A 24447-nucleotide genomic window follows, 5' to 3' on the forward strand; every position below is an offset into this window, starting at 1 on the left:
CTTGCATTTAAACATATTATTGCTTTCTGAGTGTCAAACAGCATTCCCTGTGTGGGGGAGCCACCCAGCTTGCTCACTCTCTCTGATAGTGTGCTCACATCTTCTGCAACCATGTGGAGCTTCTCCTCAGGCTCAGGTGTGAGGCAGGCAAGCAGAGACAATGTTAAAAGGAGCAGCTGCTGCTTAGAGTGATTCCTGTCTGAGACGGACGCAACCCACAAAGTCACTAAAGCCTTTATTTTACAGTCTGTGCTCCTCATCTTTAAATGTGAAATAAATCAAACTTACTTTGTAGAGTGAAGTGACCAATTATGTCCTACTGAGGCAGCTGTTTGTGTGATTGGACATGTCCCAAAAGTTTCCAGTTGTGTGGTTCGTATTAGACTAATCTGCGAGCCAAAGCTCTGCTCGTCTCCCCCCCAAAACTCCTGACAGACAAAACAGATGGAACGGCATTAATTCAAAGCCTAAACAATGAGCACATGACAGGAAGAGCGGATTAAGTATTCTTCCTCATGCTGATTTAAGCAGGAAAAAACAATGTACGGCTATCCTATGAGCAGAGCGCCGCTATTTGACGAGGCTGTGGCTGGAGAGTTGAATTATTGAGAATAGAAACAAAGTATTCAGAAACCCAGAACTTTTTGACTTTCAGCGAGTGGTTAAACTCACTGAAAAGAAACAATCTGACTGCTTGTCTTTAAAGTTCTCAACTCTTTAATTCAAATTAAGTTATGTCGACAAGTACATTAAATAAGTCAATATGACTCCATGCGTTACTATAGAAAACATGTTGACAGTGAATTTACAGATAAAGTGAAGATGTGGCCCGGAGCCGTCTCTGTCAGCTGGATGTGTGAGTCCATCAGCTCTCAGAGTCCATGAGGAAGGTCTCAAAGTTCGGGTTGAGCTCAGACACAAGCGCGTCCACAAAGTCCTCCATGCTGGGCCGTCTCTGCAGCATGCCTGTCTCACATCAGAAAACACAACAACGATGTTTAAATCAGTTAGCCGAAGCTTTGGTAAGGCTCTGGTTTGAGCCAGTGCCACAATTTCATTTCCACATAAAAATCTTAAAAGAGTCTAGCAAAACAGTTTCAGACATTTTATCATGTAATAAACTTTAATGCATTTAAAGCAAGTGTTCACCCCCCTTGTTATGATATTCCTGAATAAAATCCAGCATGATCAACTGCTTTCAGAAGTCACCCAATTCATAAATAGCACACACCTGTGTGCATTGATTATGTCTGTACCACTCTACGTGTTTGTTGTGTTTCCTTCTTGGCTTTAAACTGGACCTTTTTATGAATTGGTTGCAGTGGATTTTATTTAGGGGTATTTGTGGTTTGAAAACAAGTCTCAGTGTATTATAAGCCTGGCGGGTCACCAGGCTTTACTTGTGCCCCCAACAGGCTTAGCATTGTTTATTCATTTTAGTTTTTATTGCATTTCTAAGACTTTACAGTTGGTGTTTAGGTACTAATCTTCCAGTCTTCCAATAACTCATAACTAGCAAGTGATATTTTCAAAATTTCTGCCAACTGTAAACATTTTTAACTCAAAAATATTGGCAGCCGGCTGCACTGGGCTTCGCAGGTTTTCTGGGGGAAACCCTGAAGCCTCCACCACAGGTTTCAAATGTTCATCTGTTAAAAAAATAAAAAAATAAAAAAACACAACAAAAATTAATTGACTGTTACTTCCACAATGACAGAGGAACTTTTCTTCCCTCTGACTCTGTATAACAAACGCGGTGGAGTATACATAACTGCGCAGGCGAGAGCGAGCTCTGAGAACGTCTGTGTGATTTCAGAGGCCGTCTGCCAGCTCATGCGTGGAGGACTCACTCGCTCGCTTTACAATTCAGCTGCACACTTGCTTTGAAGTCAGTTCATTTCCCCTTGTGCAGCTGCCAATGTAAATAACACCCTCCCCACCCCCTCCTCTTTCCTGCATGGGTCACCTCCATTGAGCGCACACACATATATACTAACACACCAGCATATCTGCCCGGACACGCATGACTGGAAATGAACTGAACATCCAGACGCACCAAAACATACACACACACACACACACACACGCACACACACAGTGGGGAGTTTATGCTATTGCTGCCACCTTGAAACAGAGACAGCAGGTACAAACTACTCATCTTGCATGAGAACATTAGGGGGATAAAAAAAAAGGGATGGGGGATTATCCTCTCCTCTTACCCACCCGTCACACCCAGCCCCCAGGCTACAAGATGATACCAGCGGTGCAGGGGTCTATAACACAGAGCGACCGCAGGGTTCCTGGATCCCTGGGAACGAGACGGCCACATGAAAGCGGTGATATCCACCCAGCAGTGATAAACCCTAAATCACAGCTGTGGCCACGGCTGAGGACGAGTTTATGACCGCTTTAAACTGGAGACCCGAGTGTCGAGAACAACTGGATATTTTAAAGACTAAAGTTACACATAAGGTCCGACAGTTGGGGGGGAAATAACATGCTTTAAATACTTGTAACCTATTTACAGCCTGTAGCTGGATTCAGATGGATAAAACTTAGGAGGAGCTTTAAGAGTCAGCGTCCGTTTGAAAAGCACAGAGGTTAAACTGAACGATTTAAAATGTTTTTCAAAATTCATTTTCCATCTTCATATAATAACCTAATTAGTATTTCAAATCCACCAGAGTGTAACATTTCCTCTGTATAAATACAGCAGTTATTTCAATGAGACCACAATTCAACTTCCAGATCAACGTTGCGCTTTGTGGTCATAAAGTAGCTCTGGAAACAGCCCTAAAAAGACCAACTCACTTATAAAACACGGTGGTGGTGGCAGCATCATGCTCTGTGACAAAATGTCAAAAGGATGTGATGAATACTTACTACATGGAATTATTACTGTAGGTAAAGTATTGTTTCCACATCTGAAACAACCAGCCTCACTCTTTATGATCAGTTGTGACCTTTTTGATTATTAGATAATCCAAATAGTTTCAGAATGGCTTCCAAATTAAACAGAAAACATTACAGAGTAAATTTTTTTTGTCTATTCTGGCTCAAACACCTGAAGAACAGACAAAATCTGCACATTCACACAGTCGGTCATCCATCCAGCCGGCTCTGCTTTCCCCAGCAGCTGAAGCCCAGATACTCTCCCAGTCTTTTAGCACGCTTGATAGTGTTTCGGTTGGCAGAGGTTTATACTAACTCTTGGCCAGGCGCTGAGGAAAAACCAGAGCCAAACTAAACATAATCTGTGCTTTGTGTCCATTGTTGTGAAAGCTTTAGGACTTTGCCATGTGAGTCATCTCGTATTTAAGAGTTTCCATTTCCATTCATAATGGCTCTGACGCACCCATTGATGAAGGGGCTTCTACCCGTTACAGTCATCTGAGGGCCAGCATCGTACGCCAACTTGGCCGACGGAGTCTGGGTAAAACAGCAGGTGTTAAAGGACACATGAGGAGAAACGGCCGGTGGAGTTCTTTTCTTCAAAGTGCTTTTAAAAGCCCTTAAAAGCCAATAATAACCCTTTTCCTGCATAAAGTGTCAAATTTGATGTGAGGACATTCAAATCCTTGACTCCCTTTGCATTTAACTACAGATATATTTTCCTGCATGTGAAAAATTTGCTTTTTATTGCAGAGAAATGGAAAAGAAGTACCTACAGCATACTGGTCCGTGGATAGGTGGAGTCTATGGAGAATATCTGAGATGATGGTCAAATGTAGAGCCAACATGTCTCTGTTTTCCTGCTGCTCTGTGCTGAGTTTCCAGACCAATTTCTACCTAATCTTTCCATTAGCTTTGGAGAAATAATAAATATCTGCTAAGATGGCAGTAATCTTGGAATTTTTTTGTAAAGTTTGAGAAACACCACTCTACTTAGAAAATTAAAAACTGAAGTAAGACAGCAGAGAAAGCCAAAATATTTAACAGTGTCTTCTCATGTGAACTCCAAACAAAAGTGCAACCATGTCCTAATGTAGCCCTCAAAGCTACGCTCTGCTTAAACTTACACTACTACAATCCAAAAGCATGTTTATTTACAGACAGGGTGGTGGGGTGATGGCTATCTGGAAAATGAAGCACTCTGTAGCCTCGACCAGCTCTGAGTCTCAGTAATGGCCGCTCTGGGGACAAAGATTCTGCAGAAATGCTTCAAAATTGCTGTTCTGCCTGCAGCTACTGCTGGCTAAACTCATCAAACCTCTCAATTACGCCTAGAGAATGTTATACCATAATGGAAAAAGCTAGTAGGTGTTTTATGATCCACATCTTTAAAAGGAAAAAAGATAAAAATATAGCTCTCCAGTTTAAAACAAGCAGAACAAACTTGGTTGCTGTATAATAGCCTTAAGCTAAATTTCTGAGAAAAAAAACTTTCATAAGTTTATAGATAAAATTAAACGTCAAACTGATTCATTTGAGCTGCAAAGGCTTGGCTTTTGGTGATTTACTGGTTTCTTTAGTAGGCCACATACACCCACAACTTGGAGCAGTCATAATGTTACATTTCTGCTTTAACATGTGAATAAACCAACAGCAAGCAGGAACTCGGTACATCGCCTAAAGTCCTCTGTGGTGTCATCTTCCCTGTAATTGTATTATCCACATATTCTAGGTTGCTAAGATCTGACAGGATTATATGATCCCACACTTCAAAACATATCGCTGGCTGCTTCAGTGGCTGCTGGAGCTACAGCCAGTCGAAAACATGTCAAGGTGCGAAAAGCAGTTACTTCTGTCAGGCCTGGAGGCAAACCAGAGGCCCACTGACTCTGTAATTACAGCTTTGAAGTTCAGGAAGTGTTTCCTCCAAACACTCACTTCAGACAGGTCCAGAAAACAAGCAAGACAAGGGTGATGACAAACGCTGTGCAGTGAAGCTCTTTGTTTTGGACATGCCTTTTCTCAAAGTACAAAAGCTTACAGTTAGTGAAGATAAACCATTTAAATAATAATTTTAAAAAAGCAAACATTGTATTCATGACAAAACACTTTGGCAGAGGGAAATCTGTATTGACTGCCTCAAAGCATTGTGCCAACTTCATTTTAATCTAGCCAGATCTTCAGCTTGAGTGAAGCTGTTAAAGAGCACAGCTATAATTGCTCTAATTACAAGACTAATTGCTATAAAAACAGGAGCAGATGTGCTTGAAATGATTGTGCGTTACAATGGTTACCTCCTAAGAAGAGTGTGCAGTCCTCCTCACATGGTGTCATTTGCAAGAAAGCTGCTGCTATAAATGTTTAACTGCAGCGTTTACACAGCACATGAGGGTGTGAGTGCATCTATGCAAATTGAGGGAAAGACGAGCATCCTGACACAATCCAGGTGTGGAGTTGACTTCTAAAAGTGAAACTAATCCCAAATCTCCTCTAGAATAAACAGAACCATGCATCCATCCAAAATAATCTAGGAAGTCTGTTTAGATCTATATTATCTACCATGATGGAGAACTATGACAAGCAGAAATGATCAAAAAGTTGAAGATTATTCAGTTCATTGGCAGTTCAGAAAAACTGATTCGAGACGTTGAAATTGAAATTTACTTAGTGTACGTGCTTCACCTGTACTGCCATTTTGGCACAATAAGCAATCAAAGTGTTACTTGCTGTGTTGGAGCCTGAAAGCTTTTTGAGAATAATTGCTTCAGTGATAAACTAGCTATTCCTGTTGTCCTCAGTGAAAGTCAAAGTTTCATCATAGGCTGCTTCCTAAACAAGATGTTCACAGTGGAAGAAACGTCTTTGCTCATTCAGACTGACTATAATCTGTTGGAAGCAGAATCTATAATTTCTTAAAGACAATGTAATAGTCAAAGTGGAATTTGAAATAATGTGCAGCAAAACAAATTTGTGAAATATGGGTGGGGGGGAGGAATATACAAAGACCAACAAAGTTCTGGGACTCGGACACCGAGCCTGATCCGATCCATTTCCAATGTTCAGCACTGAAGCAATAGAAGCAGCCTGGAGCATGAAAGCCCTTTCTGTAGCAGGACCTCAGCTTTAGTTCAGTTAGTCGATCACCTTTCACCCCCTCCTTCCCTTTTTCTTTTCTCCCCCTCCAACTCGCCCTGTCCTGAAGCCTCTCCTGCAGATTTAATAAATGGGTTTCCATTCAGAACTTTTCTTCCTGAGAAACGGTCAGTTCTGGGCATCCAGAACTGGCCTCCAAACACTGGCCTTTGAGCCTTTGGGCCTTTGGGCCCCACTGCTAGGTGTGCTACAGTTCCCCCTTTTATCACCTCACTGATGAAAACTAGGAAACGTCACTTTTATGTACTACATTGAAAAGATTATGTACATTAGTTACTGTCTCTCTCTTTTCTAACCCTACTGCTGCTAAAAAAAGTACTAAGTCATAACAAAAACAGTTTTCATTCCCCAGCAATGTTTCCACTGTACATTAAGTGTATTAGAGAATGAGTTAAGAAATAAAGTGTGAAGATCTACATCTTTCACTATATTTTATTGACCTGTTCAGATTTAGAAAACACTTGAGATTCAGTTGTACACTTTTCCAGATTCTGTACAAAAATGTGAACCATAAAAATTTGAACATTGAAATGAATTCACTAATATGGTTTTATATAACTGCTTCCATAATGATGTTAGATAAGTCAATCCAATAGTGAAAATAGTGTGATGGCTGGATGAGAAATGCAGGAAAGTATTTTAGTTTAATCATTTCTCCAGACAGGAATAATAGAATAATTTCATGACATTTTTAGTTTGAGGGACATAAAACATCTGAATCTGGATTCATCATCTAGCTACTCTAATGCTCTTTAATATCTTTTAGACTCTGTTGCTAGAAAAATGTAATGTTTTTACCACAGAATAATTATTTCCACTGCAGACATTTTTACGGTCACTCTTGACTACGACAATTTAAGGAAAGGAAAGCCTGCCAGAAGATTCAAAATGGGTTTTACCCATGCTGCACACAGTGAGTAGCAGCTCTCACTTCAAAAGAAACCAATAAAAATAAATGTGAGTTTAAGAACGGTTAATTGGTTGAAATAAGAAGGGTCTAATTATTTGGTGGCTGAGATATTGGGACTAGAAAGAGGTGACCACAGGGCTGGTGACCGCAGATCGTTTGTATTGTACTTCCTTTCAGTGTCATTATTTGGGAGATTAACAAACTCCCCGTTAACAGGATTACTGAAATGACCAAACTTAAATTTATATTCTTAGCTGCTCTGTGGAAACTCAGTTCAGCAACGTCCAACAAACCTCTAGAAAACTACCAAACAGCCGAAACACTAACTTCCTTTAAAGAAAGGCTAAAACCCACCTGTTTAGAGGGTATTTGATGAAAAACAAATGTAACATTGATTAATATATTTTATGATGATTATTCTTGATAATTTTGATGATGGCTTTTGAGAATATGTAACAAGTGTTGCTTTTTGCGTAATTAGTGTATTGTGGTTTTATTATGTGAAGTGCTTTGACCCCTCTTTTATGCAGGGGCTAGTCTTAAAAACAAATAAAAAAACCTGGACATTTCCAACCTTTGAGAGTTATAAAAGAACTCCAGAGAATGCTATTAATTATTTACACTTTCTAAGACAAGGACAAAAACAAAATTATGAATTTTAAACTAAAAAAACTCAGTTCATTTACTGGGTTTCCAGCTTTGCAAAGTCAGCAGCGCTGAGGACACAGACACTAAAACTTTTAATGAGCAGTTTCCCCCTCGCCTTCCCTTTCTGCTTTGTTCTGTGGACAAGTGCAGGTGGCTGGAAGGCAGACAGAGCAGGCTCTACATTCAGTATCACAGAGGAGGGCTGGCTTTGTCTCTAGGACAACAAAGCTCTTGTAAACAAAGATAAGAACCACAAGGTGTGTTTAATGTTTAAATATATGCCACAGAGAAAGAGACTGTTAAACCACAACAGCTGGATGAGCTGCGTCTGGGCTTTGGAGAACGTCTTTCTGCTTAAAACGAGACAAAACAAAGCAAGAAACCCAAAGAGCTTCTTGATTAGTTTGTCTAGACAGTTAAAACTAATTGCCGGCATACTATTGATGCAATTAGACATGCCTTATTATACTCATATATCAAGAAGCTATTACAATGAGGAAATTCATTTCTGATTAGATCATTTCCAGTGGAATCCCTTTTCAGCAATTTTATTGTGATTTGAACATTTCTCGTATTAAAAAGGAATTCACTCCTCCAGGATTTATGTGAAAAAACTTGAACTTGCCTTCCACCATCAACATTGGCTCTTTAGCTCCTCCATGAGCCAGCATCTCCCGTCGGTAACGCTCACCCATGTCCCTGACAAAGATGGACAGAGAAAGACAAGGAGGAGAAATGGTTAGACATGGCATTATCCTCCCATGTCAGAACCTTGGGCAGCCTTTGGATGCTCAAAGCTAAAGTCTTATTAATTTACCAGGGCTGCCAAAGTAAGTGAAACAAAAACCAACTTAAAAAGAAAATGTAGAAAAAAAAAGCCTGAGAATGCACTAGAGTGTCTGAATTTCAAATAATGCTCTGCTTTGTCCAGTTTTGTCTCTTTGTGTTATTGCAGGATGTGGTGTAGATTCAGGTGTGGATTTGCTGGTTCCAGTTTCATGTTTTGTATGTCACATTTATCATCAGGCTGAGACTCAAACAGTATCCAGAGGAGGCGCCCTGTCAGGCTGAATCAGTCTCAAGACTTCAGACATCCAACAGTTCAACACCATGTCTACATCCATCATTTCACTTTCTAAAAAGCAAGAAGTTTAAAGGAGGGTACTATTTATTTTCCCAGCATATGGTGCCAATTTATAACACAATCAAGACACTATGTTACCCGCAGTTGTTATAAAATTCTGCTTTTATCAACTATGATTTAAATGAAATTTGACTTTGCATTTTGATGCCTTGAAATTGGGCCTCTGTCTCTTTAAGAGCCTCCTACTCTTTCCAACACTCTAGCTTCACAACAATGCTCCTCCGTTACTCCCCTTACAACTGTTCTTAGGAGCGTTGAGCTGAACAGTAGTACATATGATGGGCAGCAGCAATTTGGCATAATTGCTGCTGCTAGTCTGAAGGAGCTGAATGGGGGAGTGTGAGGTGGAAGCTGAGTTGGAGGCTGCAGTTTGTGGAAATAGGCGGTGCTTCGTGGGAGCAAGTGCTTAGGCACAGCATGACTCCCAGAGGAGATTCAAGAATTTCTCCAACACTCATGAAAAACAATAAAAGTGACACTCCAGGTATTTGATGATGGAATAATATCCTAAAACAAAGCTATAAGGTTGATTTGCATAATAACCCCCTTTAAAAAAGAGAAATAGTTCTGAGCATTCTTTCCGATATCACTCTCCTTAGAAGTAATTCTTGTATTATCAAGCTATAAAACCTTACAAAGTAATCTTAAATATCTATGGTTCATTAAAGAGCAACGGAACCATTAAAAGTGACTAGATTCTTGCCAAAGGTTGATTCTGCATCAATTAATGAAAAGCCTCTTAAAAGCTTATATAGTATTGCTAATTACTTATAAATAGGTGATATAGTGCACTCATAGTAGGAAACATCTAATTTAACATTTCTTCCAGTTGCCCTTAATTCCTTGTAAAAATCCACAAACACTACAAACTAACAAAGTGGTTTTGATCCTCACTTTTTAGGGTCTTCAACCTGAATGATAATCATGAAGCATTAAGCTCACCTGTTTAATGGATCCAGAACAAAGCACTGCTTCCACACCATGGAGGCCACGGCCCGCGACATGAGGTAAGAGTAGTACTTAGCCCCATAGCCAATCAGGTGGCTGAATCTCAGCTGCCACGCCTAAAACAGAGCAGCCAGGATAAAACTTTAGATCACTTCTGTTTGGATGGATTTTTCAGGGAATATAAACTTCTTAAGAACATTGGTCACCAAGTACAAATAAGGTTTTTTTATTTACTGTGTACACATTCACAACAATAGTTGATCTCACCAGAAAAAAAAAAAAAAATCTAGCAGAACTTGTCACTTTTTGTGCTACAGTAATTTACAAGACGTGTTCACACATTACAGGGAAGATATATGATTTCTTTTAATCACACTATTCATATAGTTTTAACGCAATAAATCAAATAACATAGATGAGAAACAAGAAGAACTATACACGAAAAATTCTAATTTCCCTCTGGGAGATTTAATCCTACAGATGTGGCGATGATAAATGCAAGCTTGTTAAGAACAATAAACGTGCCACACATCATGCCTGCAAGGCAGAGTACATTTGTGTTTGAAAAGATTTCAGTCAGCGCCTGACTCATAACTGCTGGCAGCCTCCATTTTTAATACAATACGCAATTATATTATCCTCAAACTTAAATAGGGTTTTTAAAAAAGTAATTGGTGCATACCAATGTGTAAAAAGGATTAAAATAATCAATGTTTATTGCAGCAGAACACTTCCATCTGATACTTGTAAAAAAAAAAAAAAAAAAAAAAAACAACCTTATGCTTCGGTACATTTTGTCAAAAATATTTTTTTTTCTGCTCAAATGTCTCTGCTGGTGCAACACCTGTTGATACTCCAAAGAAAGCCTTTTTTTTTTTTTTTTTTTACTTACATTGTAATATTTCTTAAGTTTGTTTTGTTTTTAGGGACCTTTTAATTTGTAGCACATTACTTGTTTCCTTGAAGTATAAATATGACATGATACATTTCTTTAAATATACCTTTAAAATGGGAAAACAAGAAAATAGGCTATTAGAGTAAGGCAGGTGTGTGTTGATTAATGTTAACTATTAAATGTAACAAGAAAATATCTTTTCACATAAAATGTTCTAATGTCCATATAACCAGTAAAAAGTTTATCAAGATAAACAATGATTGATGACGACCCAAAAGGTTACATTTATTTTCATTTTAGAAGTAGCTCATTGTTTCACTTTCAATATAGTGAAACTAAAAGTGGGAAAAACTGACACCTGACACAAAACATAATAACATCTTAAATTTATTTTGTAAAGAGAAGCTGTCAGAATATCCGTTTGAATCTGTTGTCGAACACTGAAACTCCTGCAAAATATAACACAGCTGCCATGAATCTAAAGGGTAAAATTTAAAATGAGTAAAACTTATTTAGCTTTAAAATCTTCAGGTACTTCAGGTCTAATTAAATAAATGCAAAAAAGGATATCTCGTACATTAAAAGTTCTGTGTTTAAGTGCCAGTCCACTTGAGTTATTCATATAATAAGAAGGAAGGTAGCCAAAAAAAAATAATTGCAGCTTACAAGGTCCTTCTATTAAAAGGACAAACAGGAAAATTCCTAAATGCCAGGAAGCCCCGTTCTCCTCCTTTCTTGTTTCCCCTGTGGATGCCTGAAGGGGCCCCTCACCATATCTATAAAGGTGAGGGGTTTTTTTATGATTTGTGCACTGATCACTCCGGGGAATTCAGCTGGCAAACATTCCAAGACTCAGCAAGACAAGTTTACTGCTACAGTTAACAATGATATCAGACTGCACACTTTTGTAATAAAAGTTGATCTTTCTCTAGAATCGACATGCTTTGATTATTGAAGGAGTGTCTGCCCAGCTAAAAACGGGATTCAATATGAGCATAGAAACCATAAGAAAGGTGACAAAGAAATGCTATTGTTTTCTGATTTAATTTATTGAAGTGGTGTGTTGTAGCTTGTTCAGTAATTTCAATGATTTGAGGAATACAAACAGTGGCGTTTTTGTTATCTAATCTTGGAGTCTTTGAAACAAAGCGTAGAAAAATAATTTGGGTGCTAGATAGACATATTAAAAGGATGACTTGAATGGGATTAGTGGTTTTCCCAGAAATCCCAAATTCATGTAATGAATGCATTTCTGTATAATGAAATATAGAAATCAAACAAATCTTAGAGGCACCAATTGTGAAGTTTTGAGCCAAAATGGATGATCCAATAAAAAAAAATTGGGATAATGACATTAGCATTGGTTGCAATATTTTTAATACTTCCATGAGGTCTCGGCCAGGTAGTGGTATTATGGTCTACATGGTTTTAAAAACTTAGTGTTTCAAAACTGGCTAAATAAATGCTGCGCACTACCAGTAAGCTGGTAGGAAGACAACTTGACAAACAATTTTCCAGTTGTGAAAAACCTGAACAGTCAGAGTGGAATCTCTATGTGTGCCATACATCAATCTTATTACAGTAACAATGTCTTCAATTTACATTAAACAAGACATGAGCAGCTTATCTGTGAAGCACCCAACTGCAGAGAGCCTGACTAATTAGCCAGTTAATTGGTACACTTGTTTTGATCTAAAGCAAAATAGCCAAATCTATAAAAGCATAACTTCGACATTACATCCATAAAGTTTAATGGGTTTTTAAATCGGTATAGTTGCTGAAGTTTATTTATGAAACTAATAATATAAAGGGTTCGGACAACATTTTAGCTGTAATAATTAATATGCTATATTGCTATTTTAGCAGCTGCAGCAGGACTAATTGTTGCTACTTTGTAAAACATAATTCATTTGTAAATAATTCCCATTTTCTAAGATGGTAATAAGCAACTTATCATATTGCAACACTTGCCATATCTGTGAACACTTCAATAAAACGTGTCTGCAGCTGTTTGAGAGTTTTAACCCAAGTGTTGGCTGATCCTCTCCAACTGTGGTCAAACAGCTTTGAAGCCTCATCTTCCCTGAGCGATGCAGCAGTGGGAAAAATACTCAGGCTCTAAAGTGTCATGCTGACATGACTCTTCTGGGCTGAGGGGACTTTAATAAGAGGAAAATGCACTCTTGAGAGGAGTCACGGCTCACATAACTTTGCAGCGAGGAAAAGTTTGCTGTGTAAAACAGATATACAGCAGCTTGGATCACAGAGATTAGGAGGCCTGTTGAAGCTGTTTGACATCTAATTCAGACAAAATGGAAAACGCGCAGTAGTTTGCAAATTATTCAAATCCCCCGAACATTTTCTCAATTTGTTGGGTTCCAGGAACGAACTGCTATGTATTTTGCACCACAGAAAAAACATACAACGAAGTGGGAAAAACTTATTGCACCATGTCAATACATGGTATATGAATATGATTTCATATAAACCATTCAATTGCAGTCGTGGCTTCATGTTGGGGTCATTGTCCTGCTGGAAGCATGATGCTGCCACCACCATGTTTCATAAAGTCGACCAGGCTTATGTTCAGTGTTAGTATTCTATTTTCATGGAGATGTATTGGAGTAAAGAAGACTTAAGAGAATTACATCCCACACTCATCAGATTTTTATATTGAAAATAAAAATGTAAACAGTGCATCATTTTTCTTCACACTCTACATTGGGCTGGCCTCCTAATTAAAGTTCCAACAAATAACATAGAAATTTGGGTTTGTATCATGACTAAATGTGAAATAATCATTCAAAAAAAAGAAACTACTCTACTTACGTCAGTGTTTACAAAGAGCATAACCAACTTTTCCTTGCAATTGTTTGCAACACATCCGAGTAAGAAACAAGTTATTTGAAGAGCTATTTATTATTTTTGGAGATCCTTTAAGAACCCATCACACTAACCCTGTAAATGATTTTTAGACTCCTCAACTTCTCTTTTGTTTTTAATCCCTTAGCCTCAAATCGGATAATTAACATCAACATTTCTAAGAGATTGCATGTGGGTGACGCGTCAGCACAATATCTGTCTGAACCTTTCAAAAGACAAAGTAACTGCAGGCTTTTCATTCTTATACAGGGGGATAAAAGACATGTTACGCTCTTTCCACGCTCAAATTGTGTTTCCTTCATCGTGCTACACCACAACTGCATAATTCTACAAAAGAACGTAAAAGACATGAGCTGTTGTGTAATTAACGCTTAAAAAGATTGGATCATTGTTGAAAAGAGGAGAAAACACACAAAGAACTAAACAAATGTCTCGCTTTCTGCTTGTTGGTTCCCCTCAAACATCTTGATCTTAAAATTGAGCATGTGGTCTGCGTTACCCGCAGCTGATCCTCTTTCTTAGTACACAACAGGAACCAAGAACTGTGCATTATTAATGACACGTGTCAAAGCTAGCTAAATGGTTAGATCAAAAAGATGCTGAAATAGTTTAAGAAAAAAAAAAAAAAAAACTCTCCAATGGCTGAGAGCAATCATTGGAGAGTTTAAATAAGTCCACTGTCTCTTAAAATGAGGAATATATCCCACAACATAACTCAAGATCCAGCTCTGCACGAAGTGTCTCATTATGGTTTGGAAAGCTAAAGAGCACTCAGCAGTCCAAAAACTACCATCAGAGCTACAGACAAACAAGCAGGAGTGCTTTGAAGAGAACCGCGGGCCTAGACGCTGACATTATGAGGCAATATTCAGCTTTTCTGCAATCTCTATTCCTGATGGCACCCCACATAATTATAGCTCCAAGGGAATTCTGTGTGAAGACCATTGCAGGCTGAAATATAACTTTCATTTTATTCCATTTTACCTCTTGGCTCCATCCTTTCACCCACAGCTGCAGAAGTGGGGAAAACTTGGCTCTTTTTTTATTAAAGGGCTGGGAGGAAGAGTTTCAAATATTTCCCATAGGAGAGCTCATAGAAGGACTGAGTGTGCTCTGTTATTTCAGGAGAGCTTTAAACGGGACTTTAATCCTTTAACTGCCTTTGAGTCTGAGGGGGTTACACATAAAACAAAGCAAAAAGTAGAGAAGGAAAGGGAAAGGCTTTGGTGTTTTTAAAGACACTGATGAAGAGAATGCAAGTTAATCAATAGGTGTAAAAAAAGTTTTTATGATTGGGATGTACCGTGTTGGGAGTATAAGGCAACCCATAAAACTTCTCTTGCATCTCCTTGAGGATTTCTGTTGTGGAGCGGTTCTGTGGTTTGCCATGATAGATTTGGTCCAAGACTGCATAGAAAACCTGACAAAAAAAAAAGAAAAGAAAAGAGAAAACTCAACACAACAACAACAACAACAAAAAGCTCAGGGCTCTCCCACACACAGGAAAGTAAATTACCACAGGAGCTGCCTGTTTTATTATGTTTTTTAACGTTCATATTTGCAGCATTGTCTGACGAAGTATCTCCACAAGAATCAGAAAATCAGATTTTAGTTTTCAATAAATCATAATGCCAGCCCTATACACTGTCCTGTTAATTTCATAACAGATGCTAAAAATAAAGGCTTTGGCCCACTACAGTGCAGTCCAGCAACATCCGGATATAATCTTAACTAACGGAAGCATCTTTTGAATCATATGTTAAATTCAAGGCCCGCAAGCCAAATCCGACCCGATATAACTATTTCAAACGCCCTCTAGACTCTCTGGCAGGCTGGCCCTGAGTAGAACGTTATGATAACACTGTGCTTATATGTTATTTTATCACTTCAATATTACATATTTAATATTGTTTTAGATTATTTCATGTTAGCAGTCCTCCCTGTGAACAATATGTCAGTGTGTATGCACGCAACACATACAACAAATATAGGTGATGTCAAATCAGGATTTGTTAGTTGTTGTTTTCAATATTAAAAAGCAAAACCAGCCACAGAGAGACCGTCTGAACTGGCTGCTCCATGTCCATATCTGTGTCATGTGATCTCCTATGAAAGATGGGAGTAAATGTGCACGGAAGCCAGATATTGCACTTTATGATGCTGAAATCAAATGTAAAGGGGGAAAAAAGGTAAAAACCGATAATGATGTAGGAGTAAAAGTTTTTCTGTGACATTGTTTTTTATTATTTTATGCTTTGACACTTTTGAAACTGAATGCATTTCTCTGGTTGAATGTAAATGTTGATGTTTCTACATGGTGCTGCTATCTTTCCAGGTCTCTCTTTAAAAAGAGATTGGAGATCTCAATGAGGTTTTTTTTATCTGGTTAAATAAAGGCTACTATTATTATTATCTAGGATGATAACATGCGAATAGATATTAAATAGCATAATTGAATTCCATATTAGTATAATGGAAATGTAATAATCACACAAAAAACTCCATTCAAGCTCTTGTGATCAAATGTCGTAACAACCTGAAAAGTGTTGAATTTAAAACTCCAGTTAGATTTCCTTAGGCGGGGAAGTTTACCTGCAGCTGGGTGTCTGCCGCTCCGCACACCTTCTTGGACTCACACAGACGAGCCACCATGTTCTCAGGCAGAGGCTGATGAAACACAGACAGAGTAAACCTGTCAGCTAGTTTGTCTTTTAAAACACTACTTTCTTCGTTCTGCGGCGTCAGTCGTACCTGTCCAGTTTCAAAATGACGGGCGAACTGGCTGATGACTCGATAGTCTGTGGCAAAATACTCCATGAGGATGGAGGGGACTTCTGCAAAATCAGTCGCACACCTGGTTCCTTGAAGAGCAACATGAAAACTTATGAACTTTGACTTCTCATAAATTAAGGTGAAAAGTGTAAAAAGAGGGAGGGGGGCACGGATTAAGTTACAAATTAGGCCGATTTTATGAACAACTTAGATTTCAGAAGCATGTTTGAACACATTTAAACAAGACAGCCACTAAAGTAGCAACGACGAGTTTAGTCAATATAGTCACACGGCTAATGATCTCTTAAATTACTTGGCATTTTTCAGAGTCATCCGACACTGCAAATGGTGTCGAGCGTCGTGTAAACCCAGCCAGAGGCTTACACGTGATCAGACTCACTTTCTATTTCAAATTCACTGCAATGAAACAAAAACCCTTCAGGTCTGTGTCAAACAACGTAATTCTAGCTTGTGACATTTGGGACTACACACATTCATCATTTACAGACTGAGAGCTCATGAAATGTCAACCAGAAAACACCTTCTGTGCTGTTGGATTGTTATTACTTCACTAAGTCCTGTCTCATGTTCCAAAGTAGACTTTAATTCAAATAAGCCCTTTGAGTTTTGCATGGTTACAATTTGTGATTTGCTCAGAGGGTGTGTCCGTCCGTCCTCGCTGCACCTGTCACGTGTTGGTAGCGAGTCCGTCCCAGCATGGAGTGCATGGCGTGGCCCATCTCATGGAAGAGGTTCTCCATCATGCCCGGGGTGAGCAGAGTGGGGGCGCTTTTGGTGGGGTGGGGGAGGCTCAGCATCAGCACGACGACCGGCAGCTGGTACTGATCCGTTTCCTGGCACCAGCGTCCGCCCCGGATGGTGAAGTGACAGTCCTGCATGGACAAGCATAACGTTGTGTCCAATGAATTAGAATATTATTGAACAGCTCATTCATTTCAGTAACTCAAGTGAAGCACATTATTTTAATAATTATCAGAGATGGATGCTTTTAAGCCGTTATTTCTGTAATTAAGAGGATTTGTCCGCTTACAGTTAATGAAACACAAGATTTAAAATCAGGATATTGCATGAGAACAAGAAAAAAAGAATTTTCATTATTATGAATAATAAGAAATATTTGTTATCGAAAAGTATCCAGCACCTGCTTGAAGGTTGTTATTGTTAAATTGTACTTTTAATGTAATGGATATCATATTCTAATTTATTAACGATGACTTTATGGTGACCTAAATTATTACCTAATTTTCAGACCAGAAAATGAAAATTATACCATTTATGATTTGAATTAGAGAAGAAAAATAGAAAAATTTGAAGCTGAGGCAGCAGCTTCAAATTGGAGGCTAATATAACATTTATCAATAATACATCAAACACAAGTCATGTTTGATATATACAGCAAATGTATAACTACTTTAATAATTACTTTATTCTGCTATAAAATGGCACTGTGCCTGTACAATACATAACACTGCCTTTTAAAATGCTGTTAAATAATATATTAGAAATTTTAAAGAAAAATTTTAATCGGTTCTGACGAAGATTCACAAAAAACTGAACGACTGGTGACTGGCTACAAATTTTGATCTGAGCCTTTTGGTGCAACCCATTAAGATCTATTTCAGACCTGATGTGAACTTTGTGTTACTTACCTGATGAGGTTTATCTCGTCGGTGGAAAAAATCACAGTAGATATACCCCAGCAAGCCTTCAGTTTCATGCACCACAGCCTAGTGACACACACATGTAAACCTCATCATAATCAGAGCACAAGCTGTATGCAGAAAACAGACTTCCAGAGAAAAGGTGTGATTTAAAAAGAACCGATGAGGTTTGCATCGCCAAAGAAGATTTCCATCACCAGTTTGCGGACGTCCTCGCTCCACACTTCTCCAGCACCGGGATGTTCAGACATGAGGGAGACGCCATACAGCTGGGAGAAAAGGTTGTTCAAACCCTCCATACAAGCACCAAGAGACAAGTAGGGACTGTAGAGGCTCGGTTCAATGTTGTATCTGGAAAGAGCAAAAGTAAAATTCAATTACTAAAACAGGGAAATTTTTTTTTGTAATTTTCAACCAAATGCAAGAAAGATTCTGCGATATTTTGCCATTAAGTTACCTTCAGGATTAAGATCAAATCCTGGGGGTGGGGGGAGAAACCATTCTAGATATGTTTTTGATGAGGGAAAACATTATAACGCGATATAGTTTACATAAATACCACCCTTTGATGAAATAAACATTGATGAAATAAAGTGTTGAGTATGTTTGACTTTTTCCAGTGTGAGATAATGCTACTGCAATGAAATGTTAATTTATTTTAATGTTTTCTACACACATTTAGTTGCGGGAACTCTACATAAAGTCATCTTGGTATTATGACTGAGGAAAACATTATATTAAAGAAAAAAACTGAGATTTTTTTTTTAAGCTTTCTCAAGGAGATGGAGACACCACTGAAGCAGCTCCCATGCTTCTCCCATATCAGCCTTTGTAACAAGTGACACCTGAGGCACAGTTTGGTTCCACAAACTGAGAGAATGGAAATATGACCGTCAAAGCTCATCACATAAAGACAGCTTAACCTGATTTTTATCAAATGACAATGAACTGGAAAACAATTTAAGGTTTCCACCTTTCAGCACGCAGGACACCACTGAGGAATGGATGATCCCAGGGCATTAACTCCTGTGGGAAAACAAGAGGTTACAGATTGTTACTGAAGCTTGAACGAACGTTCAATATTTAAAGTATCAGGATAGCACTGTATAGTAAAGGAACATAGTCTTGCTTGTAATGAAAAAGAAAACAACAAAAAAAACACTCACAGCGTTACGAGGGTTGAGCTTCTTTTTCATGTCTCTCATCATCTGAAAATCTTTTGCTGTTCTGGGAGATAAAAAGATAAAAGTTAAAAGCTAATTGTCCGCAGGCATTAATTCCTGGCTCTTTGCACCTCTTCCACACAGGGTCAATGGAGGGCAGAGCCTATCACAGCATGCATTTGGCTGAAGGCAGGGGAACACCCTGGACAGGCTGCCAGGCTAACAAGCTCACAATAATTCCTGTGGGTAATTTAGAGCACTCTGGTCCACCTGACGTGCTTTTCTTTTTGGACTGTTTGAGTAATTTTCCGCATGCAGAATACAATTGCATAAGATAAGAAACACAGAAAGCCAGAGGCTTTTGGGGATTATAACATCTATTTGAATGCATTTTCAATGCAAAGATGATTTTAAATAAAGCCCACAGACTTATTGTAGCTTATCAAAGCAGATATAGGATATTTAAAGACAAAAGTAACAAAAAAAATAATAAAAAATCACAAAAAAAAAGGCCATACCTCTGTGACAGCTTGTCTGTTAACAACTGGAGAAAACTCATCACCGTTTCTACAGAAGGTGAGAAGGGTAAAGTTAAAACATTTTCTATAAGCATCACTGGTACTCCAACAAACTAACATATGTTTTAGCAAACTAAAGTTTTTTAACTGAGTGTTTAACTGAGTTACCTGGATTTTTGGCCATGGTTCCTTTTAGGGCTCTGTGTCCATAGGATTCATAGCCAACCAGTTTGGCCAGTTTGTACCTGCACTTCAGCAGCTCCTCCAGACACTCCATAAGGTCAGCATTGGGATAGAGGTAGATCCTGTATGCAATCTCTCGAAGCTAGATAGTAGACATACATACACATGAACACACACAGATATATATAAAATGAAGTATAGTTTTTGGCTAGGCATTTTTTAAAATCTTTATATGTGGAAATAAATTCATTAGATTATTACTGTGGTATACACAGGCATACCTAAAAACATTAATATGGTGAAAAACTCAAATATTTTTTGTCACTCATTTCAGAAAGTGAAACAACATAGATTCATCTGCATTGTGCAGTCTAGTGTCTCTCTTCAGGCCAGTTTGCTGAACAGTAACAACATGGCCACGGCTTTGGACCATTGAGCAACAGTATAGTTTTCCTTCTACTTAGTCCAGGTGAGATGATTGTGACATTGTTTCTGCTTCAGGAGTGTCTTGACATGAGAAATGAGATGCTTGTAGCCCATGTCTAGGATTTGTCTTTGCATGTTGCCTCTTGATGTTCTGACTTCAGCTGGAATGGATTTTGTCTAACAATCTGATCACAGCTGTGGTTATCTCTGTTGCAATTTTTTCTGTCGCGCTTTTTCCTTCCACTCAACCTTTTATGAATATATTTGGATACAGCAAAGTGTAAATAACCAGCAGTGACCTTTTGTGGCTCCCCCTCCTTGTGGACGGTGTTGTTGAATGTCTTCTGGACATCTGACAAGATTGTGTAGCTGAATGAGAGACTATTTAGAGGCTTAGACAACCTTTGCAGGTGTTTTGAGTTAATTAGCTGATTAGGGTGTGGCATCACAAGTTTCAAATGTATAACCCTTTCACAATATTCTACATTTCTGAGTGACTGAATTCTGTGTTTATGTTGTCCGTCAGCCATAACTATCACAATTACAATAAATAAAAACTGGAAGCATTTCATTCTGTCTGATGAATGTTATTGATAAATGAATTAAACTTTATGAAATGTGTGACAAAAAATATTTCAGTTTTTCATGGTGTTATATTTCTTAAAGATATGCCTCTCTGAGCAAGAACTAAAGTTGTATCACTTAGAGAAACTATAATGCTAAAATACTTCCTAATACAACACAATATAATAAAATAAACAATTCACTTAAAAAAAAAAAAGGTAACCATGTACAAGACAGAAAGAACTACAAAGATCAGAAACTTTACATGAACTGAGCCCAACTATGGTTTAAACTGTGGCAATGGCGCCATCTGTCGAACAACGAGGGAAGTGTATTAGTGCTTCAGATTATAAACATACCAAGTCATCAGGGGAATCTGCATGCAGTCCTCCAATTTGAATGAAACTTCCGTCACTTGCAAAGAGGACCTGCAGATGTTTGGGAATCGCAGACTTTGCGATTCTATTGGGCACATGAGAGCCAATCAGAAACTCGTTGTTTAGATCCAGGAGCTTAACGTGAAGAGCAACAGCCTCTTTCCTCTGCAGGAAAAACAGGAGGGATAAGTGGAGACATCCTAAACAGAATTAGTCTGTCAAGAGAAGCATTTAAACTAAAATCTCACCAGTTTGTCATCCAGATGAATTCCACTGATTTCAAAATCAAACATGAATAACTCTGCCACTCGCCTAAGAATAAAAAATAAAAAAAAATATGTACAGCTTGACCATGTCTGAACAATCGTCACTTACAGCAAAGTTAAAAACTAAATAGATTCCTAATAAATGTACTTTGTGTCAGGATCCAGCTCTGCCACAACTTCTGCGTTGTCAAGTAAATTCTTCAGGCTCTTGCATAATTCAACATTAGTGTTCAACCTGCAACATAAATTCATCGACAGGCGTACATGAATATTTTACAATTTACCAGCTTCCAAAGTTTCTGTAAGTTGTGTAACTTTGTAAAGACCCATGCTTCTTACTTCTCCACGACTGTGCCAATGTCTATGCAGGTCTTCTCTGCAGCTTCACGGTATGCTGGGTCTGGATGGGCCACTTTTATAAAGTCTGCCTGCAAATGAATTAGACAATGAAACTAGGACTGAGCATTTATTTTTATGTTCCAGAATTGACAATTTCCTCAATTGCAAGTGCAGAAATAAACAATTGTTCATTTAAAACACAAAGAAACAACAATGGGGAACAAAATATCATTTTATAGGCTTACTCTGAGATTAGCCACTGACTAAATTAGTAATCTTTGGTTTTAGAGCTTCAAATTGTTTGAAATGGTACTGCTAAAATACCCCGAACCTTGGCGTGTTGGTAAAAGCGCCGGCTTGCTTTGCAGTGGCTACCATTGGTCCCTATATTTAACTATTAATTAAGTGCATTACATTTTGAATCTCTCCAAACAGCTCACCCTGGGTTCATTGACCTTGTTTAGAAACACAGGCTTGGGTAATACTGGACTTGAAAATTATGAATTCATTTCATGACATTTAAATTACAACAAATAATGTTTTAGATAACATTTGTAAACAACCAATTAGAAGCAGCAAAAATAATTTTGCTTTTCTGTTCTAATAAAACAGACAAGTGATGTAAGTAATAAAAGCTAGTAGCTTTGATTACTAGCATGGTAATTTTTCTCAAGGATTTTATTTTATTTTTTTAAATTAAACAACCTATACAGACAATCCTTAAAACAAGAAACACATTTATGTCATAACCTGTGTCATAATACTGTGATAAACGGAAAATACTGCATGCTTACTAAAGGTAATGATACTGCAAAAATAGTGACATCACCTAGAGGTGACCAGAGTGGCAACAGCAACTCATATAAAACCAGCAGCCCCATCACTGGCCTATGCAATATTGTATTTGTTTTTTACATAAAAACTTTTTTTGAGCCATCCTTATTATGAATCATGTCCCAGCCCATATCTACTGGTGGATATAAAGGTGCTTCATCCTTTAAGTCCTACAGACATCCCATTGTGCCGTAGCCCTGAATACTCCTGCCCACTTGGATACAACACTTAAATGAAAGGTTTCTTGTTTTCCCCTAAATCAAAGTAAACCTTAATGCTTATTGCATATAAATATCTGACCACATTTAAGGGGGATAAACTCACCAGATCAGCCACTTTGCACAGCCCATCTGACAATTGGTCGAAATACTCCACTGTCTCCACTCCTGGAGAGCAGGAGCAGGCTCTGTGCAGCAGGAGCTCAGTGTTTTTCAGGGCTGTCTGAGTGGCTGCCTGGAAACCTTCAGGACAGCTGAGCTCTGGCACCCCAAACAAACCCTGGTCACACGAACACATAAAACGACTGGAAATATGTCATTATGATCACCAAAAAACGTCCGCTTTTGTTGATTCCTGCACACATTAGTAAATACAGCAGGTGAGGATGTGAAAAATGTACAAACCACGTTTTTCTCAACAAGGTCCAGCCTCCTGAAAGGTTTGGCATTGAAAGCAGCTCCAACAGGAGACCATGTGGTGACTTTTCTCCGTACATGGGTCCACAGACTCCTGTACTTCACCAGGCGAAGCAGCCTTTGTGAAGCAGACATTGTGTACTAAATCGGATGTAACTCGTGTCCTAAAGAGCAGAAAGCTCTACCGCGGGGTTAAGGGTTGATACTGATAGAAAGTGACAGAGGGCATGCTAAACTTTAGCCTTTACATTAGTCTGTCTGGCAAGTCCAAAAATAATATGCGTGTCTTTAAATATCCCGAATACATTAGAAACCTTTACTCCTGGTGGGAAACGAATGATATTTATCTCTAATAGAATAAAAGAGGACCTCGCCAACTAGCATCAAAACGGATAGCATGTTAGCTCATTGCCTACTCAATGCGAATCCAAACTTTGTACCATCTCGCCCTTTCGTAAAAAAAAAAATAATAATAATAATAATAAAGAATACAACTCCTTTAAGGATAAAGTAAACAGATCTGACTATATGTCGCTATTTATTGGAGGAGTTTTTATTGTAACATATTCTGCGTGAATATATCTTACAGGAACAGGTATTTGCACAAATGCAGTGTGTCGAAAGTGCGAATACCCATCGAAATCTGTTGTCACGTGAGTTCTTCCTATTAAAAGCAGGTAACACATTTATATACACACGCCACTTTTCAAATTAGTGAAAAAAGTTATTTATGCCAATTAAACACTTCTTCGTATTGTAAATCTAAAATAAATAAATAAAAATAACTTTTATGGATTTGCAACAAACTATCTTTAGAAATAATGATCATGGGGTATGAATACTTTTGGTAGGTACTGTGCATAATTAAAATTTTAGGTGTCATTTGTTTTGAGCTTAGATAACTTTTTCTTTATTCATTTAGAAAGACAGATTTCAATCACATTCGTTGATTACAGCTTTACCCATTTAAGATCGTACATTAGTATACTACCGGAAAGTCCAAATGAATTTGTTCATACTGCCTTTCTGGTTTTTTTGTTTTTGTTTTTTACAGACTATTACTAATTTTTGTTGTAAACAATAGCAAAGATGAACAGAATTGAAAAATAATGGGGATTGCACTGTCTCGAGCAATAAAAAAATAGAGAACGTTTTTAATTCTTATCAATAAATAAAGGCTAAAGTTCAAAGAATTTAATTCTATTATCTTTGGAT

At 38.1% G+C, this 24447-nt stretch overlaps 1 protein-coding gene across 1 annotated transcript; it reads right to left on the bottom strand.

The window, feature by feature from the left end:
• Window positions 1-699: 699 nt before the first annotated feature.
• LOC122832619 (mitochondrial intermediate peptidase-like) lies at window positions 700-23670 on the bottom strand. The gene is made up of 19 exons (XM_044119541.1): window positions 23221-23670; window positions 22922-23095; window positions 21764-21852; window positions 21573-21659; window positions 21407-21470; window positions 21141-21323; window positions 19777-19933; window positions 19609-19657; window positions 19094-19154; window positions 18901-18953; window positions 18125-18278; window positions 17916-17993; window positions 16931-17138; window positions 16225-16334; window positions 16066-16140; window positions 14777-14893; window positions 9690-9811; window positions 8229-8302; window positions 700-966 (listed from the first exon to the last, which is right to left on the bottom strand). Exons 1-19 carry the CDS (start codon window positions 23365-23367, stop codon window positions 866-868), a joined length of 2103 nt encoding a protein of 700 aa, XP_043975476.1. The 5' UTR covers window positions 23368-23670; the 3' UTR covers window positions 700-865.
• Window positions 23671-24447: the final 777 nt, after the last annotated feature.

Source organism: Gambusia affinis, linkage group LG06 (assembly GCF_019740435.1).
Source record: "Gambusia affinis linkage group LG06, SWU_Gaff_1.0, whole genome shotgun sequence".
In the NCBI taxonomy this organism is placed as follows: domain Eukaryota; kingdom Metazoa; phylum Chordata; class Actinopteri; order Cyprinodontiformes; family Poeciliidae; genus Gambusia; species Gambusia affinis.